The sequence below is a fragment of the Pan troglodytes genome, chromosome 3 (assembly GCF_028858775.2).
Source record: "Pan troglodytes isolate AG18354 chromosome 3, NHGRI_mPanTro3-v2.0_pri, whole genome shotgun sequence".
Taxonomy (NCBI): Eukaryota; Metazoa; Chordata; class Mammalia; order Primates; family Hominidae; genus Pan; species Pan troglodytes.
The window spans coordinates 156,401,154-156,421,746 of record NC_072401.2 but is presented as its reverse complement, the minus strand read 5'-3'; the positions used below and the strand labels follow the sequence as shown (position 1 = coordinate 156,421,746).

Genomic DNA, 20,593 nt, shown 5'->3' with positions numbered 1-20,593 from the left:
TACCAAATATATTTGGTAATTCATAAACCTTACAAACATTTACTTAACACTTACCATGAATTGGGTAATGTGCTCAACACATTATCCCACTAAATCTTAGTAATAGCCCTATTAAGTAAATACCATATCATAAGTATTATCTCTCTTTTGCTGACATGGATAATGGAACTCAAGGAGATTGAGTAACTTGTACTGAATCACACAGCCAGTAAATTGTAAAGATGGGATTCAAACCTAGGGAGATGGACTCCAGAGCCTTAACAACTATTTATTTATACATTCTCCAATTGAGCTACACACTTCTTGAAGGCAAAGGCGATGCCTGAGTCACCTTTCATGTTCAAATCATATTAAAAAGTTAGCAAGATGTAATTATCAGTGTACTATGTAAATCTTTGTGAATGATCAATAATTACATATTTTCATTATATATATTTTAGTAGATAATATTTATATACATTCAACATTCTAAATATAGAAAGTTTACAGAGAAAAATAAAGCCTTTTTTTCCAATCCTGTCCTCCACCTCTGCATCCCATACTTCTTCACAGAGGCAACTGATTCAAGTCATTACATAGTTCTTGAGTGTTAACTACATCTATGTTAAGTACAGCTATATATGTTAGATGCCGTAGCCACAGAAATCAGTTTACAATCTAATGCAGTGGATACAGCATGTATACATATAATATAAGGTTGCTACAAATGCTATCTGAGGTAGAGCTGTTTGAAAGAATACTAATACTTAAATGTTTAATTCAACTGACTTGATTGACAACTGATTAGCTGAGTGGAAAAGATGGATGAGAAAGATTGTGAGACTTAATTGGCTGGTGGTATGGTGATATGATTGACAATAACTGCTAAGTCAGAGAGGGATATATTAAGGAGGAGAAGAAAAGCAACAAATCTGGTTTTGATGTGTTCACTTTGTTATAATTATTGATTATTTACTGAATATGAACATTTATCTTTGTTTTTGAGTCAATAAATATACCTTTGTAAAGACAGAATTAAACATTAAAGTATTAGTATTTCTTTCAAACTGGAGGCATTTCTCCCACTAACATATTTCATCAAAACTTATAATAAGCTTGGTTCCAGAGGAAGAAATGAGGGATAACCAAAAATAGAGACATTAATAATAGTGTAACGCCCAGTGATAAATCTCAATAGGCAGTGATGACAGACATGTTTTCCCAAACACAAGGATGCTGTAAGGGCCAAACAGAAATGATGGCCCCTCCCCAGCATCTCATTTTGCCCCTTCCTTCAGCTATGCCTCTACTCCCCTTAGATACAAGGGAGGTAGATTTTTCTCTTCTCTGAGATAGCTTGATGGAACCACAGGAACAATGAAGTGGGCTCCTGGCTCTTTTCTCTGTGGCAGATGGGGTGCCAAGCCCACCTTCAGACAAAGGGAAGATTGAGCTCAAAAGCTCCCTGAGAAGTGAGAGCCTATGAACATGGTTGACACAGAGGGACAGGAATGTATTTCCAGGGTCATTCATTCCTGGAAATAGTGAACTGGGACATGGGGGAAGTCAGTCTCCTCCTGCCACAGCCACAGATTAAAAATAATAATGTTAACTGATCCCTAGGCTAAAATAATAGTGTTAACTGATCCCTAAGCTAAGAAAGTTCTTTTGGTAATTCAGGTGATGGCAGCAGGACCCATCTTAAGGATAGACTAGGTTTGCTTAGTTCGAGGTCATATCTGTTTGCTCTCAGCCATGTACTGGAAGAAGTTGCATCACACAGCCTCCAGGACTGCCCTCCTCCTCACAGCAATGGATAATGCTTCACTAGCCTTTGCAGATAATTTTGGATCAGAGAAAAAACCTTGAGCTGGGCCAAAAAGGAGGAGCTTCAACCTGTGTGCAAAATCTGGGAACCTGACAGTATAGGTTGGGGGCCAGGATGAGGAAAAAGGAACGGGAAAGACCTGCCCACCCTTCTGGTAAGGAGGCCCCGTGATCAGCTCCAGCCATTTGCAGTCCTGGCTATCCCAGGAGCTTACATAAAGGGACAATTGGAGCCTGAGAGGTGACAGTGCTGACGCTACAAGGCTCGGAGCTCCGGGCACTCAGACATCATGAGTTGGTCCTTGCACCCCCGGAATTTAATTCTCTACTTCTATGCTCTTTTATTTCTCTCTTCAACATGTGTAGCAGTAAGTGTGCTCTTCACAAAACGTTGTTTTAAATGGAAAGCTGGAAAATAAAACAGATAATAAACTAGTGAAATTTCTGTATTTTTTCTCTTTTAGTATGTTGCTACCAGAGACAACTGCTGCATCTTAGATGAAAGATTCGTAAGTAGTTTTTATGTTTCTCCCTTTGTGTGTGAACTGGAGAGGGGCAGAGGAATAGAAATAATTCCCTCATAAATATCATCTGGCACTTGTAACTTTTTAAAAACATAGTCTAGGTTTTACCTATTTTTCTTAATAGATTTTAAGAGTAGCATCTGTCAACATTTTTAATCACTGTTATATTTTCAGGGTAGTTATTGCCCAACTACCTGTGGCATTGCAGATTTCCTATCTACTTATCAAACCAAAGTAGACAAGGATCTACAGTCTTTGGAAGACATCTTACATCAAGTTGAAAACAAAACATCAGAAGTCAAACAGCTGATAAAAGCAATCCAACTCACTTATAATCCTGATGAATCATCAAAACCAAGTGAGAAAATAAAGACTACTGACCAAAAAATAATAATAATAATCTGTGAAGTTCTTTTGCTGTTGTTTTAGTTGTTCTATTTGCTTAAGGATTTTTATGTCTCTGATCCTATATTACAGATATGATAGATGCTGCTACTATGAAGTCCAGGAAAATGTTAGAAGAAATTATGAAATATGAAGCATCGATTTTAACACATGACACAAGTATTCGGTAAGGATTTTTGTTTTAATTTGCTCTGCAAGACTGATTTAGTTTTTATTTAATATTCTATACTTGAGTGAAAGTAATTTTTAATGTGTTTTCCCCATTTATAATATCCCAGTGACATTATGCCTGATTATGTTGAGCATAGTAGAGATAGAAGTTTTTAGTGCAATATAAATTATACTGGGTTATAATTGCTTATTAATAATCACATTGAAGAAAGATGTTCTAGATGTCTTCAAATGCTAGTTTGACCATATTTATCGAAAATTTTTTCCCCATCCCCCATTTATCTTACAACATAAAATCAATCTCATAGGAATTTGGGTGTTGAAAATAAAATCCTCTTTATAAAAGTGTTGACAAATTGGTGGTTAAAAAAATTAGCAATCAGAGGCATAGTAAGGATTTTGGCTCCTAAAGTAAATTATATTGAATGTGGAGCAGGAAGAAACATGTCTTGAGAGACTAAGTGTAGCAAATATTGCAAAGCTCATATTGATCATTGCAGAATGAACCTGCATAGTCTCTTGCCTTCATTTGGAAGTGAATGTCTCTGTTAACAGCTTCTCAGGGACTCATAAACTTTCTGAACATAAGGTCTCAGATACAGTTTTAATATTTTTCCCCAATTTTTTTTTTCTGAATTTTTCTCAAAGCAGCTTGAGAAATTGAGATAAATAGTAGCTAGGGAGAAGTGGCCCAGGAAAGATTTCTCCTCTTTTTGCTATCAGAGGACCCTTGTTATTATTGTTATTATTATTACTTGCATTATTATTGTCCATCATTGAAGTTGAAGGAGGTTATTGTACAGAAATTGCCTAAGACAAGGTAGAGGGAAAACATGGACAAATAGTTTGTCTACCCTTTTTTACTTCAAAGAAAGAACGGTTTATGCATTGTAGACAGTTTTCTATCATTTTTGGATATTTACAAGCCACCCTGTAAGTAACTACAAAAGGAGGGTTTTTACTTCCCCCAGTCCATTCCCAAAGCTATGTAACCAGAAGCATTAAAGAAGAAAGGGGAAGTATCTGTTGTTTTATTTTACATACAATAACGTTCCAGATCATGTCCCTGTGTAAGTTATATTTTAGATTGAAGCTTATATGTATAGCCTCAGTAGATCCACAAGTGAAAGGTACACTCCTTCAGCACATGTGAATTACTGAACTGAGCCTTTCCTGCTTCTAAAGCATCAGGGCACGGTGTTCCTATTAACCAGTCTCGCCACTCTTGCAGGTTGCTATCTGCTGTCCCTTATGCATAAAGTAAAAAGCAAAATGTCAGTGACATTTGCTTATTGACAAGGACTTTGTTATTTGTGTTGGGAGTTGAGACAATATGCCCCATTCTAAGTAAAAAGATTCAGGTCCACATTGTATTCCTGTTTTAATTGATTTTTTGATTTGTTTTTCTTTTTCAAAAAGTTTATAATTTTAATTCATGTTAATTTAGTAATATAATTTTACATTTTCCTCAAGAATGGAATAATTTATCAGAAAGCACTTCTTAAGAAAATACTTAGCAGTTCAAAGAAAATATAAAATTACTCTTCTGAAAGGAATACTTATTTTTGTCTTCTTATTTTTGTTATCTTATGTTTCTGTTTGCAGATATTTGCAGGAAATATATAATTCAAATAATCAAAAGATTGTTAACCTGAAAGAGAAGGTAGCCCAGCTTGAAGCACAGTGCCAGGAACCTTGCAAAGACACGGTGCAAATCCATGATATCACTGGGAAAGGTAACTGATGAAGGTTATATTGGGATTATGTTCATCAAAGTAAATAATGTAAAGGAGAAAGTATGTACTGGAAAGTATAGGAATAGTTTAGAAAGTGGCTACCCATTAAGTCTAAGAATTTCAGTTGTCTAGACCTTTCTTGAATAGCTAAAAAAAACAGTTTAAAAGGAATGCTGATGTGAAAAGTAAGAAAATTATTCTTGGAAAATGAATAGTTTACTACATGTTAAAAGCTATTTTTCAAGGCTGGCACAGTCTTACCTGCATTTCAAACCACAGTAAAAGTCGATTCTCCTTCTCTAGATTGTCAAGACATTGCCAATAAGGGAGCTAAACAGAGCGGGCTTTACTTTATCAAACCTCTGAAAGCTAACCAGCAATTCTTAGTCTACTGTGAAATTGATGGGTCTGGAAATGGATGGACTGTGTTTCAGAAGGTAATTTTTTCCCCATCATGTGTATTTAATAAATTCCTACATTGTCTCTGCCATATGGCAGATACTTTTCTAAGCACCTTGTGAACCATAGCTCATTTAATCCTTGCAATAGCCCTAAGAGGAAGGTACTTCTGTTACTCCTATTTACAGAAAAGGAAACTGAGGCACACAAGGTTAAATAACTTGCCCAAGACCACATAACTAATAAGCAACAGAGTCAGCATTTGAACCTAGGCAGTATAGTTTCAGAGTTTGTGACTTGACTCTATATTGTACTGGCACTGACTTTGTAGATTCATGATGGCACATAATCATAGTACCACAGTGACAAAGAAAAAGGAGGAAACTCTTTTGTCAGGTAGGTCAAGACCTGAGGTTTCCCATCACAAGATGAGGAAGCCCAACACCACCCCCCACCACCCCACCACCATCACCACCCTTTCACACACCAGAGGATACACTTGGGCTGCTCCAAGACAAGGAACCTGTGTTGCATCTGCCACTTGCTGATACCCACTAGGAATCTTGGCTCCTTTACTTTCTGTTTACCTCCCACCACTGTTACAACTGTTTCTACAGGGGGTGCTCAGAGGGAATGAATGGTGGAAGCATTAGTTGCCAGACACCGATTGAGCAATGGGTTCCATCATAAGTGTAAGAATCAGTAATATCCAGCTAGAGTTCTGAAGTCATCTAGGTGTCTTTTTAATATTACCACTCATTTAGAGTTTATGATGTGCCAGGAACCCTCTTAAGTATTTCTCTCATATTCTCTCTCATGATCCTTGCAGCAGCCCTAAGAAGTAACCATCATTTTTCCTATTTGATACATGAGGAAACTGAGGTAGCTTGGCCAAGATCACTTAGTTGGGAGTTGATAGAACCAGTGCTCTGTATTTTTGACAAAATGTTGACAGCATTCTCTTTACATACATTGATAGTCTATTTTCTCCTTTTGCTCTTGCAAATGTGTAATTAGAGACTTGATGGCAGTGTGGATTTCAAGAAAAACTGGATTCAATATAAAGAAGGATTTGGACATCTGTCTCCTACTGGCACAACAGAATTTTGGCTGGGAAATGAGAAGATTCATTTGATAAGCACACAGTCTGCCATCCCATATGCATTAAGAGTGGAACTGGAAGACTGGAATGGCAGAATCAGGTACTGTTTTGAAATGACTTCTAACTTTTTATTGTAAAGATTGCCTGGAATGTGCACTTTCCAACTATCAATAGACAATGGCAAATGCAGCCTGACAAATGCAAACAGCACATCCAGCCACCATTTTCTCCAGGAGTCTGTTTGGTTCTTGGGCAATCCAAAAAGGTAAATTCTATTCAGGATGAATCTAAGTGTATTGGTACAATCTAATTACCCTGGAACCATTCAGAATAATAGCTAATTACTGAACTTTTAATCAGTCCCAGGAATTGAGCATAAAATTATAATTTTATCTAGTCTAAATTACTATTTCACAAAGCAGGTATTATTATTAATCCCATTTTATAGATTAACTTGCTCAAAGTCACATTGCTGATAAGTGGTAGAGGTAGAATTCAGACTCAAGTAGTTTAACTTTAGAGCCTGTCCTCTTAACAACTATCCTGGTTGAAAAGCAAATACAGCCTCTTCAGACTTCTCAGTGCCTTAATGGCCATTTATTCTGTCAAATCATGAGCTACCCTAAAAGTAAACCAGCTAGCTCTTTTGGTGATCTAGAGGCTTCTTTTTGCTTGAGATATTTGAAGGTTTTAAGCATTGTTACCTAATTAAAATGCAGAAAAATATCCAACCCTCTTGTTATGTTTAAGGAATAGTGAAATATATTGTCTTCAAACACGTGGACTTTTTTTTATTGCTTGGTTGGTTTTTAATCCAGAAAGTGCTATAGTCAGTAGACCTTCTTCTAGGAAAGGACCTTCCATTTCCCAGCTACTGGAGATTAGAAAAGAAGCTAAATATTTTCTGGAAATTTCTGTTCATTCATTAAGGCCCATCCTTTCCCCCACTCTGTAGAAGTGTTGTCCACTTGCACAATTTTTTCCAGGAAAGAATCTCTCTAACTCCTTCAGCTCACATGCTTTAGACCACACAGGGAAGACTTTGATTGTGTAATGCCCTCAGAAGCTCTCCTTCTTGCCACTACCACACTGATTTGAGAAAGAAAATCCCTTTAGCACCTAACCCTTCAGGTGGTATGAGTGGCTAATGGAACTGTACCTCCTTCAAGTTTTGTGCAATAGTTAAGGGTCACTCACGGTCAGATACTTTCTGTGATCTATGATAATGTGTGTGCAACACATAACATTTCAATAAAAGTAGAAAATATGAAATTAGAGTCATCTACACATCTGGATTTGATCTTAGAATGAAACAAGCAAAAAAGCATCCAAATGAGTGCAATTATTAGTTTTCAGAGATGCTTCAAAGGCTTCTAGGCCCATCCCGGAAGTGTTAATGAGCTGTGGACTGGTTCACATATCTATTGCCTCTTGCCAGATTTGCAAAAAACTTCACTCAATGAGCAAATTTCAGCCTTAAGAAACAAAGTCAAAAATTCCAAGGAAGCGTCCTACAAAAGAGGGAACTTCTGAGATCCCTAAGGAGGGTCGGCATGTGATGGTTGTATTTCCTTCTTCTCAGTACTGCAGACTATGCCATGTTCAAGGTGGGACCTGAAGCTGACAAGTACCGCCTAACATATGCCTACTTCGCTGGTGGGGATGCTGGAGATGCCTTTGATGGCTTTGATTTTGGCGATGATCCTAGTGACAAGTTTTTCACATCCCACAATGGCATGCAGTTCAGTACCTGGGACAATGACAATGATAAGTTTGAAGGCAACTGTGCTGAACAGGACGGATCTGGTTGGTGGATGAACAAGTGTCACGCTGGCCATCTCAATGGAGTTTATTACCAAGGTATGTTTTCCTTTCTTAGATTCCAAGTTAATGTATAGTGTATACTATTTTCATAAAAAATAATAAATAGATATGAAGAAATGAAGAATAATTTATAAAGATAGTAGGGATTTTATCATGTTCTTTATTTCAACTAAGTTCTTTGAAACTGGAAGTGGATAATACCAAGTTCATGCCTAAAATTAGCCCTTCTAAAGAAATCCACCTGCTGCAAAATATCCAGTAGTTTGGCATTATATGTGAAACTATCACCATCATAGCTGGCACTGTGGGTTGTGGTATCTCCTTTAGACATACAACATAAATGATCTGGATGGATTAACATTACTATATGGATGCTTGTTGACACATTAACCTGGCTTCCCATGAGCTTTGTGTCAGATACACGCAGTGAGCAGGTGTTTGGAGGAACAGAATAAAGAGAAGGCAAGTACTGGTAAGGGCAGGGGTTTGTGAAAGCTTGAGAGAAGAGACCAGTCTGAGGATAGTAGACACTTATTTTAGGATGGGGGTTGGATGAGGAGGCTATGGTTTGCTATAAGCTTGGAATGGTTTGGAACACTGGTTTCACTCACCTACCCAGCAGTTATGTGTGGGGAAGCCTTACCGATGCTAAAGGATCCATGTTACAATAATGGCATTATTTGGAAATCCCAGTGGTATTCCATGAATAAAACCACTATGAAGATAATCCCACTCAACAGACTCTCCATTGGAGAAGGACAGCAACACCACCCTGGGAAAGCCAAACAGTCAGACCAGACCTGTTTAGCATCAGTAGGGCTTCCCTACCATATCTGCTGGGTAGATGAGTGAAACCAGTGTTCCAAACCACTCCGGGCTTGTAGCAAACCATAGTCTCCTCATCTACCAAGATGAGCAACCTTACCTCCTGATGTCCTAGCCAATCACCAACTAGGAAACTTTGCACAGTTTATTTAAAGTAACAGTTTGATTTTCACAATATTTTTAAATTGGAGAAACATAACTTATCTTTGCACTCACAAACCACATAATGAGAAGAAACTCTAAGGGAAAATGCTTGATCTGTGTGACCCGGGGCGCCATGCCAGAGCTGTAGTTCATGCCAGTGTTGTGCTCTGACAAGCCTTTTACAGAATTATATGAGATCTGCTTCCCTAGGACAAGGAGAAGGCAAATCAACAGAGGCTGCACTTTAAAATGGAGACATAAAATAACATGCCAGAACCATTTCCTAAAGCTCCTCAATCAACCAACAAAATTGTGCTTTCAAATAACCTGAGTTGACCTCATCAGGAATTTTGTGGCTCCTTCTCTTCTAACCTGCCTGAAGAAAGATGGTCCACAGCAGCTGAGTCCAGGATGGATAAGCTTAGGGACAGAGGCCAATTAGGGAACTTTGGGTTTCTAGCCCTACTAGTAGTGAATAAATTTAAAGTGTGGATGTGACTATGAGTCACAGCACAGACGTTGTTTAATAATATGTTTATTTTATAAATTGATATTTTAAGAATCTTTGGAGATATTTTCAGTTAGCAGATAATACTATAAATTTTATGTAACTGGCAATGCACTTCGTAATAGACAGCTCTTCATAGACTTGCAGAGGTAAAAAGATTCCAGAATAATGATATGTACATCTACGACTTGTTTTAGGTGGCACTTACTCAAAAGCATCTACTCCTAATGGTTATGATAATGGCATTATTTGGGCCACTTGGAAAACCCGGTGGTATTCCATGAAGAAAACCACTATGAAGATAATCCCATTCAACAGACTCACAATTGGAGAAGGACAGCAACACCACCTGGGGGGAGCCAAACAGGTCAGACCAGAGCACCCTGTGGAAACAGAATATGACTCACTTTACCCTGAGGATGATTTGTAGAAAATTAACTGCTAATTTCTATTGACCCACAAAGTTTCAGAAATTCTCTGAAAGTTTCTTCCTTTTTTCTCTTACTATATTTATTGATTTCAAGTCTTCTATTAAGGACATTTAGCCTTCAATGGAAATTAAAACTCATTTAGGACTGTATTTCCAAATTACTGATATCAGAGTTATTTAAAAATTGTTTATTTGAGGAGATAACATTTCAACTTTGTTCCTAAATATATAATAATAAAATGATTGACTTTATTTGCATTTTTATGACCACTTGTCATTTATTTTGTCTTCGTAAATTATTTTCATTATATCAAATATTTTAGTATGTACTTAATAAAATAGGAGAACATTTTAGAGTTTCAAATTCCTAGGTATTTTCCTTGTTTATTACCCCTAAATCATTCCTATTTAATTCTTCTTTTTAAATGGAGAAAATTATGTCTTTTTAATATGGTTTTTGTTTTGTTATATATTCACAGGCTGGAGACGTTTAAAAGACCGTTTCAAAAGAGATTTACTTTTTTAAAGGACTTTATCTGAACAGAGAGATATAATATTTTTCCTATTGGACAATGGACTTGCAAAGCTTCACTTCATTTTAAGAGCAAAAGACCCCATGTTGAAAACTCCATAACAGTTTTATGCTGATGATAATTTATCTACATGCATTTCAATAAACCTTTTGTTTCCTAAGACTAGATACATGGTACCTTTATTGACCATTAAAAACCACCACTTTTTGCCAATTTACCAATTACAATTGGGCAACCATCAGTAGTAATTGAGTCCTCATTTTATGCTAAATGTTATGCCTAACTCTTTGGGAGTTACAAAGGAAATAGCAATTATGGCTTTTGCCCTCTAGGAGATACAGGACAAATACAGGAAAATACAGCAACCCAAACTGACAATACTCTATACAAGAACATAATCACTAAGCAGGAGTCACAGCCACACAACCAAGATGCATAGTATCCAAAGTGCAGCTGGAGACAGGAAAGCTGCTTGGGGAGTCTCCCAGCAGAACCTTTTAGCTCCAAACACCTGTGGTGGGACCTGGTCACTCTGAAAGGACTGCAACTCAGAGCAGAGAGCTTTAGGGAGCTATTTGCCCTATCCCTCACTAGTCATGAGGTGAGCTGAATGGAGCCATCTCTTCCTTCTGATTCAGGGATATTGACTTTTTAGCAGCCTGAGTTCAGGTTCATTCGCCAACTTTCTAAGGAATAGCTAAATCTACATAACTTAGCAAAAGGCTGACTGTGGGAAGTAATTGGCTAATTTTATGAGAGATGGGTCTGGTTGTTCCGAAGTCCTGAGCTTTGGCTTTGCACTCTCTTTCTTTTCACACTTCTTTCTTTCTTCTTTCCTTTCCTTTTTTTTTGGATATAGGGTCTCACTCTGTCACCCAGTCTGTAATGCAGTGGCACAACAGTAGCTCACTGCAGCCAGCCTTGAACTCCTGGGCTCAAGTGATCCTCCTTCCTCAGCCTCCCGAGTAGCTGTGACTACAGGAGTGCACCATCACACCTGCCTAATTTTTCTTTAATTTTTATTTTTATAGAGAAAGAGTCTCACTATGTTGCCCAGGCTGGTCTCAAATGCCTGGCCTCAAGTGATCCTCCTGCCTCGGCCTCCAAAAGTGCTGGGATTACAGGCATGAGCTACCATGCCAGGCCCACAATTTCCTTCTTAATCTTTTCACTTTCTTGTTATCAGGAGTGCTGAATTTAAGATATCCTATTGAAGAGATAAAAACAGTAAGTCAGCTTCTAGATATACAACCGAAGACGTGGGAGGCTTTGGAAAATAGAAACATTGATTCATTGTTTGCAGCCTTCATATATACATGTATGCATGAAGCACTTATTCAATTAACATTTATTGAATGCCTTCCTTGTGGTAGCCATTGTGTTGGATTTGGGGATATAGTACATGGTATGCTCAGTGTTCTCCACTCTCCCAAACCTGTTCTATTCCATCCAGTCCTCAAATGCAAAAAAAACAGTGACTTATCCTCCAATCTTCCTCCCCGTATCCAATTTCTACCTCCCCATATCCAATTACTCATCAAGCCTGCTGAATTCACCTCCTAAATATTTATCATATTCACTTTTTTCCTCTATACCGATTGTCACCATTGTAGTTGAGATACATATCTCTTGCCAGGATAAGGGCAATCACCCACTTCCTGTTCCCTTTCTTACATCCAGCCTCTCCTGCTACCATCTCATCCTCCTCCAAACCACTTCTAAAGCCAGAATGCATACAGTTTACCCTTTGTGAACCTATAAAATCCTTTGTGTGAGCAATCTGGTCATAGCTACAAAGAGATATACAATATTCATGAGTTTTCATGCAATATCACTCTAGTGATTTATCCCAAGAAAATCATTTTTAAAAAAGAAAATAGTTATATACAGAAATAAAAATATAGATGTAAATTTCATATTAGTAGGAAATTAAGAAAATATTTAACAGTGGAAGAATGGACAAGCAAGATAGTTTATTAGTAAATAAAATAGAATATAAGGATTATATAAGCACAATAGCTTTTTATGAATATGGAAATATTTACAAAATAAGTGAAATTTTAAGATGTAAGAATAATTCTAAAATAAAAATTATGTAAAGTTGTATATACATATACTTCATGAACAAAATATAATCTTGACATATATCCTTATTTGTACATACTCGTTCTCCTGTCAACCAATCCACAATATATAATTACATGAAAATTCTAAAACATGGCTGGACATGATGGCTCACACTTGTAATCTCAGCACTTGGGAGGCCAAGGTGGGAAGATCACTTGAGCCCAGGAGTTTGAGACCAGCCTGGGCGAAATGGTAAAACCGTCTCCATAAAAAATACCAAAAAATGTTAGCCAGGCATGGTGGTGCACACCCGTAGTCATAGCTACCAGGAAAACTGAGGTGGGAGGATCACTTGAGCCTGGGGAATTGAGCCTGCAGTGAGCCGTGATTGTGCTGCTGCACTCCAACCTGGGCAACAGAGTGAGTGAGACCTTGTCTCAAAAACAAAAAAATACGAAAACACAAAATAAATATAAGGAGGTCTAAAGATTCCTGATGTCTCCCATTATCACTTGTCCAATTCTTCTTCTGAAATATCAAATATAGCATTCTTTCAAAAACATTTAGGAGTCTCCTGATTTTTGTAGGTATCCTGAGTACAAGCTTTATCTGCATGTTGAATAATCCAGCATTCATTGGTAGAAAGAGGCTACTAACTTTTTCTTTAGATATCTCTGCATTGTTTGGCTTGTTATAACGAGTACATATTAATTTTGTGGTTCACTTTGCAACCCAGTGAGGCAGAGACAAAAAAAAGAATTTCAAAATTCTACTTGTTTAGTTATTAATATCCAGCAGTGAGCACTGAAAGGCTACAGTAAGAACTAAAGCATGAAAAACCCTTCTAGACTCAGTTGCATCATGTCTCCTCAAATAAAGTGGCAATTGAAAGGGTTATGTTGAGAAATCAACCAAAAAACCTTTTAAGTGAAAAAAAGAGTTTGGGGTCTCCCAGAGACAGATTATATATTTTTTTCACAGCTCAAATCACAGGTGACTATTGCTAAGCCCTCCTCTTTATTTTCCTGGACACAGAAAAACTCTAGTCACTGAAAAGTAGCGAGGCGAAGTGCAAAGCAGATGTGTAGTGTCTTACACCGTGACAAACCTATGGAGGGAAGCATCTACAAAGGAAGATATCAGGTGTAGTGATACTGTGACTTTAAACCATACAACTACAGAGCAGAGTTCTTGAATCAACAGAGAGGGGTGATGACTTCCTGACCAAATACCAAGATTTTAAAATATACCTGTGAAGATTCTGTTTCATACCTGTGGGTGGGTTGAAAGTGAGCGAGAAATGAAAAAATAAATGTATGGACAGCATAGTTGAAATCTTTCCAAGATCCAAAATTCTTTTGCTCTGATTCTAATTAGTATAAACTAGCCAAGGTATTTATAATAGATACCTTCAGTTTATTCAGATGAAAAGGGTGAAAACAAAATACACATTTAACCCTGTGGGAAATACGTGTACCTGTTGATTTCTTATCACTTTGATGTAGCTCAAAGAGTGAGAAAAAGTTAAATATAGTAAGATGAGTCAAAGTGGATGGAAAATAATAAGTTGCTTTGGGAGGCCGAGGCGGGCAGATCATGAAGTCAAGAGATCGAGACCATCCTGGCCAACATGGTGAAACCCCGTCTCTACTAAAAATACCAAAAAATTAGCCGGGCGTGGTGGTGCACACCTGTAGTCCCAGCTACTTGGGAGGCTGAGGCAAGAGAATCACTTGAACCCAGGAGGCAAAGGTTGCAGTGAGCCAAGATCACACTCCAGCCTGGGCAACAGAGGGAGACTCCATCTCAAAATAAATAAATAAATAAGTTGGTGAAAGAGACCAAGAGTGTGGGAAAGACTACGTTTCATTTATCTCTTTGTGTTTGTGCATGCGTGTGTGTGTGTGTGTGTGTGTGCGTGTATGCGTGCAGAGACAGAAGTTGTTACCACACTCCCAGTACATCATTCTCATTGCTTTGTTGATTGATTGATTCTCATTTATTCACATTTCCTTTTTGTTCCATCTTCCCCTTAATAAACAATCACCTTAATAGGTTTGATATTTGTTTCTTTATTTGTATGCATTCTTATAAATCATGGTTTTTTTGTGTGTGTATGTATTTTTAAATTATGCAAATGACATTATGCTATAAGTTAGTGTTACTTAGAATACTGGTCCCGAAACTTCTGTTACTTTTCTGCACTAAGTACAAAAATTGAGAATTAGCAGGGAGAAACTTTTTCCTATGTTATATTTGTACTGATATACTTACTGAGATAGAATTTTATATCTTTCAAATCTCATAATAAAAATATGGGCCTATATTTTGAATATCATTGCTTTTTAACATTTCATTTTTTAGTAATTATTTTTATTGTATTCTATAAAAACCTGGTCTGTGGCTGATTAGAATTTTAATAAAACTAGTCCTTCACCACAAATCCTTTGACAATCACTGCTGAAGTCTTCATCATACTTACTACTTTTTTATTTCAGCATTGTGTTTTTAAGATCTATCCACACATGAATTTGTGGTTTGAAAGCAGAATGAAAAGGAAAAGAAAAGATCTATCTACAATCTGAGTATTTCATAATTTTCCTTGATTTCCTTTTGAACCCAAGGGTTATGAAGTGAACACTTTTTGGTTCTAAAGTTTATGAGTTTTTCAACGGTCTATTTTTAATTATTATCTAAATTTATTGCATTATAATCAGAGAACATAGTTTTGATGATATTGATTCTCAGGAGAGAGATTTCACAAATTATTTTGGAACAAATGTTTGTTACAGAATTAACTCACCCCATAAAAGTGTACATCAGTTGTAATTATTCTCCACTAATGATCTATATACTGGAAGCCTGTTAATATTTTTTGCTTTGAGAAGGAAAAAAACACCAGGCATGGTGGCTCACACTTATGATCCCAGCACTTTGGGAGGCCAAGGCAGGAGGATCACTTGAGCCCAGGAGTTCCAGATCATTCTGGGCAACATTGAGAAACCCCATCTATACAGAAAAATTCAAAAATTAGCTGGGAATGGTGTGGTGCCGGCTACTCAGGAGGCTGAAGTGGGAAGATCATTTGAGCCCAGGAAGCCAAGGCTGCTGTGAGCCGTGATTGCACCACTGCACTCCAGCCTAAGCAACAGCAGCAAACCCTGCCTCAAAATAAAAAAAATTTAAAAAAAAAATTAAAAAAAAAGAAGGGGACGGGCGTGATGGCTCACGCCTGTAATCCCAGTGCTTTGGGAGGCTAAGGAGGGTGGATCACAAGGTCAGGAGTTCAAGAACAGCCTGGGCAACATGGTGAAACCCCATTTCTATTAAAATATACAAAAATTAGCCAGGCAATATGGCAAAACCCCATTTCTATTAAAAAATACAAAAATTAGCCAGGCATGGTGGCGCGTGCCTGTCCCAGCTACTCAGGAGGCTGAGGCAGGAGAATCGCTTGAACCTGGGAGGTTGCAGTGAGCTGAAATCACGCCACTGCACTCCAGCCTGGGTGACACAGTGACACTCTGTCTCAAAAAAAAAATTAGTTAAAAGATAGACTAATGGTTATCATAAACATGAGCTTTGGCCCAAATGGTATTGTTGCCATTGGCTCATTCTGGGCATTGATGGTAGGCTCAACCATGGCTTATAGAACACTGCTCTGTAGCAACCTGGAAAGCTTTCTGGGAAGGGTAGCTGGCACAATTTTAAGCTCTTGCTCACCTCAGTTTCATTGGGAAATATTTGAAGGAAGAAATCGTGGTAAATTCAGGATCATGACATTTAATCATGTATACAGCTGGGTCAAAAATGTGTTTCCCAAATCCAAAATCCGTATCCTTGGCCCTCACTCCTATTTCCCAGATCCTCACCCAGATTTTCTTCTACTGGCAACTTTAAAGCATGAGGTGAACTGAGGCAAGTAGAGAATCCTCACTAAATAAATCTAAATGTTGACTCTACTTAGATAAACATAGGAGGGCAGATTCCACTCTGTTATGAAAGTGGCTTCTTTGAAATATTTCGGGACGAATAGTTAAAATGTGACATTAAGACAATATGACCTAACATTTAAGTGACCTTGGACTGGAAATGTTTTCCTTCATAATTTGTCCTCCTTACATCACAAAGCTGTGATAAGGGTCAAGTGAGATAATATGTGTAACTGTTTCAGAGACAATAAAACAAAATTTTTTTTTTTACTCTTGTTTTTTACTCTTAAGATTGGTATTGCTGTGTGGGGTTTGAATTATGTTAAGTTTGGAAATATAATTTTAAAACTTTAATATTTGCTTGCTTTTGCTTTCAAATAAAGCTTTAATTTTGGAATCATGTTTTTATTTGCAGAAAATGTGTAAAGGTACTATACAGAGTTCACTAGACTATCACCTAGTTCCCTTTCTTTCTTTCTTTCTTTCTTTCTTTTCTTTCTCTCTTTCTCTTTCTTCCTTTGCTTTCCTTTCCTTTTATTTTATTTTCTTTCTCTTTCTTTCTTTTCTTTCTGAGTCTCACTCTGTTGCCCAGGCTGGAGTGCACTGCTATGATCTCGGCTCACTGCAACCTCCACCTCCCAGGCCCAAGTGATTCTCCTGCCTCAGCCTCCCGAGTAGCTGGGATTACAGGCGCCCGCTACCACACCCGGCTAAGTTTTGTATTTTTAGTAGAGACGAGGTTTCACCATGTTGGCCAAGCTGACCTTGAACTCCTGACCTCAGGTGATGTGCCCACCTTGGCCTCCTAAATTGCTGGGATTACAGGCGTGAGCCACCATGCCTGGCCCCAACAGGCGTGAGCCACTGCACCTGGCCCCAGTTACGGGGTGAGCCACCGCGCCCTGCCCTAGTTTTCTTTAACGTTAGTGTCTTACATTACTATAGCACATTCGTCAAAACTAAGAAACCAACTCAGGTACCTTGCTACTGCGTAACTTTCACAGTTTATTCAGATTTCAACAATTTTTACACTACTGTCCCTTTTCTGTCCAGGATCCCATCCAAATACCACATTACCTTTAGTTGTCACATCTCCTTAGTCACCTCTGGTTCCCTGTTTCTTAGTCTTTCTTTGTCGTTTCACAACCTTCACAAATTAAGGAAGTCTGTTCTGGTGTGCCAGTCATGAATTTCGTAAAATGTCCCTCAGTTTAGGTTTCTCTACTGTTTTTCTTGGTAACTTTTTGTCAAATTTTATCTCAGTAAAATTTTTATGTAAAATCTTCCATTAATATAGGGCCCAATAAATACCACGGATAATTATATGGATCTTGGTAATTGACTTACCCCTTTTTTTCATATAATTCCTTGTTTGTGGAAATTCCACATGCCTTGCAGATGATATTTCTCCAATTTTTAACATGTCACTGTTAAACCAACACCAACCGGTAGATTTTGTTTGCCAGTCTTTAATAGAAGAACCACAGCGAGACCATCCAGCAATGCGCTGAATACCATGGATTTAATGGATATGATGTGAGAATGAATCCATGTTGTTGATATTAATACATCAATTGATTATCTGTATAATGGTTTTACTTTTCAAAACTAGCATTTAAGTTTTAATACATGTTAAGTGCCAAAAATTAGTAAATCTAGATCACGCACATTATAGGTAAGATAAATTAATCTTGAAAAATGAATTATGTAATTGATACTGCAGTTAAACATGAAAAGAGATAAAACAGTAAGAAAAACTCAAAGACTCTACTTTCACCTCTCTTTCTCTCCCTCTCTGCACACACACACACACTCTCATAACTACTTAATGAGAACTTGATTAAAAGTGCTTAAGTAAAAGACCATGAAAATTATGCCTAAGGATAAAAACAGAATTATTATTATATTATTGGAACAGAACAGATTTTAATCTCAAAAATGATAAAAAGTTATTCAATTAAGTGGTCATTAATCTAAAGTCAGTTCAACTACAAAAAATAAAGTGGGTGTCTTTCCTGAATAAAGAGATTAAAGAGAAATAACAGTGTGATGGAATAAATCAAGATCACAAAAAGCTCTTTTTTTTTCCTCCTCACTTTCTTAAGTGCAACTCAGAATCACTTCTGGGTATTAAGGAAATTCCTATTTTATCTTTGCAGCTGTAACTTCTGGGGAAACCATTTGAGGTCAGAAAATTGATGAGTTCTGAAAATAAACATTAAACACTCCATTAGTCACACTTACATAGGTCATCCTACCAGTTCATTTACCTTTCACAGTAAGCAGCTTGGTAAAGACAAACTTTTGCAATACCCTTGAGGTGCACAAGACAAATAGAGAAAATAAGATACACAAGCTGGTAATCCCAGCTACTCAGGCAGCTGAGGTGAGATGATCCCTTGAGCCCAAAGAGTTCAGGCTGCAGTAAGCCATGATTGTGCCACTACACTCCAGCTTGGGCAACAGAGCAAGACCCTGTCTCTAAAAAAAAAAAAAAACAAAAAAGAAAAATAAAAAAACTACAGAAAGTTAAATAGCTTTGCCAATGTTGTCCAGTGAATTCATTACAGATCAGACTATATTTATAAATGCCAAAATCTTGTAAATTTTTATAATTTAGTCATTTCAAAATTTAGAAAATAATTTTAGTACTTTCCAAGAATGCACTTAATATTGTTTTAACAAAATATTTCCTGTCAAAGTACCATTATCTTCTTGTTATTAGGATACCAAATGTCTTTGGAAAGAATGTACAGATTCATGTAGATTTTTATGATAGATGACATAAGAATTTTTCAGAAACATCTTGTATTTTGAGACCTGAATTAAATCTGACTTTTAAGAAATATCTCACACAAACAAAACAAAAAGCAATACGTAAGTGATATAACACTCTCTGCTGTGTGTTCTAACAGAACTCAGCATATAGCTTACAGATTTTTTCCATTGTTTTATATTAGATTAAACCGTATAAAACTGTAGATATTATTGTTTTGACCTACAAAAATGTCAAGTTTACATAGTTTAACTTAATTCTCAGCTGCATAACGTATTTGACTTGCTTGCCAATTGTAAACAACTTGAAGGTAAAAGACTATACATTGTTTGCCTTTTTATCTTAAGCACATAGTATGCAGGACCAGAGAAATAATATACATAGGATAAATAATTGCTAAATTTAGACAAATGAGTGAATGAGTGAGCTGCTCTCAGAAATCAATACATTTAATTTCTGGTGTCAGCCCAGGGTAAGACAAATATTCCATTCAAAATAACACTGTTGTTTTGTTTTGTATTTTTAAGTTGTATTTATACATTGCAAATATCTAGATAACTGGTTATATATTTTACTTTTCCTGTGGAAGCTGTGATGAGTAGATATAGTTTAAAACTGAAACATATAGCTATAGAATTTCTACTCTTTCTGTATACATTATATACCATACAAATAAAGCTATTAAAACTAGTAAAAACTATTCTAGTCATGCCAAAAGTTATGGCATAACAAATGTGTAAATTCCTGCATTCAAATGTTTATATTAACATTTATATTTAAATGTTTATATTACATTAACCTCAAAAAGATAGATATATCAAACATCCTTCTCATTAGAGCTAAGGTAAATAGGATGTAGTTATCTATAGGAAAAAGACAAACCTGGTGCAGTGGCTCATGCCTGTAATCCCAGCACTTTGGGAGGCCGAAGTCGGTGGAGCACCTGAGGTCAGGAGTTCAAGACCAGCCTGGTCAACATGGGGATACCCTATCTCTACTAAAAATACAAAAAATTAGCCAGTCATGGTGGTGGGCACCTGTAATCCCAGCTACTCAGGAGGCTGAGGCAGGAAAATCGCTTGAACCCGGGAGGCAGAGGTTGCAGTAAGCCGAGATGGCGCTGTTGCACTCCAGCCTGGGTGGCAGAGTGAGACTCCATCTCAAAAAGAAAAAGCCAATGCACGGCAGATTATAATTTAAACAACTGAAAATTTCTTCCATCTTTTTTCCAGTTTTGCACATTTAAAGATACCCTTATTGTCACACGCTTTTTAAAAAATGATACTCGTATCATGCCTATTAATTTGCATGGTTTTCCAGCTAAACAAAACCTACTCCTCCAAAGCTTACAATACAGCCTGTTCATGGGGCAGAGAGCCCAGCCTAGTGAGCAGCCTGCAGTGTGGGGCCA

The 20,593-nt window shown here is 37.2% G+C and overlaps 1 protein-coding gene across 2 annotated transcripts; it reads left to right on the top strand.

Annotated features, from left to right (window-relative positions):
- The first annotated feature begins 2,037 nt into the window (after window positions 1-2,037).
- FGG (fibrinogen gamma chain) lies at window positions 2,038-10,572 on the top strand. Of its 2 annotated transcripts, XM_001138780.7 has the most exons (10): window positions 2,038-2,174; window positions 2,271-2,315; window positions 2,505-2,688; window positions 2,808-2,901; window positions 4,512-4,642; window positions 4,946-5,079; window positions 6,059-6,243; window positions 7,726-8,003; window positions 9,642-9,811; window positions 10,354-10,572. In XM_001138780.7, exons 1-10 carry the CDS (start codon window positions 2,097-2,099, stop codon window positions 10,366-10,368), a joined length of 1,314 nt encoding a protein of 437 aa, XP_001138780.1. In that variant the 5' UTR covers window positions 2,038-2,096; the 3' UTR covers window positions 10,369-10,572. The 2 variants fall into 2 exon arrangements, with proteins under 2 accessions (XP_001138780.1, XP_009446721.1); XM_009448446.5 differs by lacking the exon at window positions 10,354-10,572 and having other exon boundaries at window positions 9,642-10,024.
- The last annotated feature ends 10,021 nt before the right edge of the window (window positions 10,573-20,593 follow it).

Coding starts and splice junctions, on each gene's coding strand:
- FGG (XM_009448446.5), top strand. CDS start 2,097: ATGAGTTGGTCCTTGCACCCCCGGAATTTAATTCTCTACTTCTATGCT. Junction 2,689..2,807: donor TGATGAATCATCAAAACCAA/GTGAGAAAATAA, acceptor CCTATATTACAG/ATATGATAGATGCTGCTACT. Junction 2,902..4,511: donor ACACATGACACAAGTATTCG/GTAAGGATTTTT, acceptor TTCTGTTTGCAG/ATATTTGCAGGAAATATATA.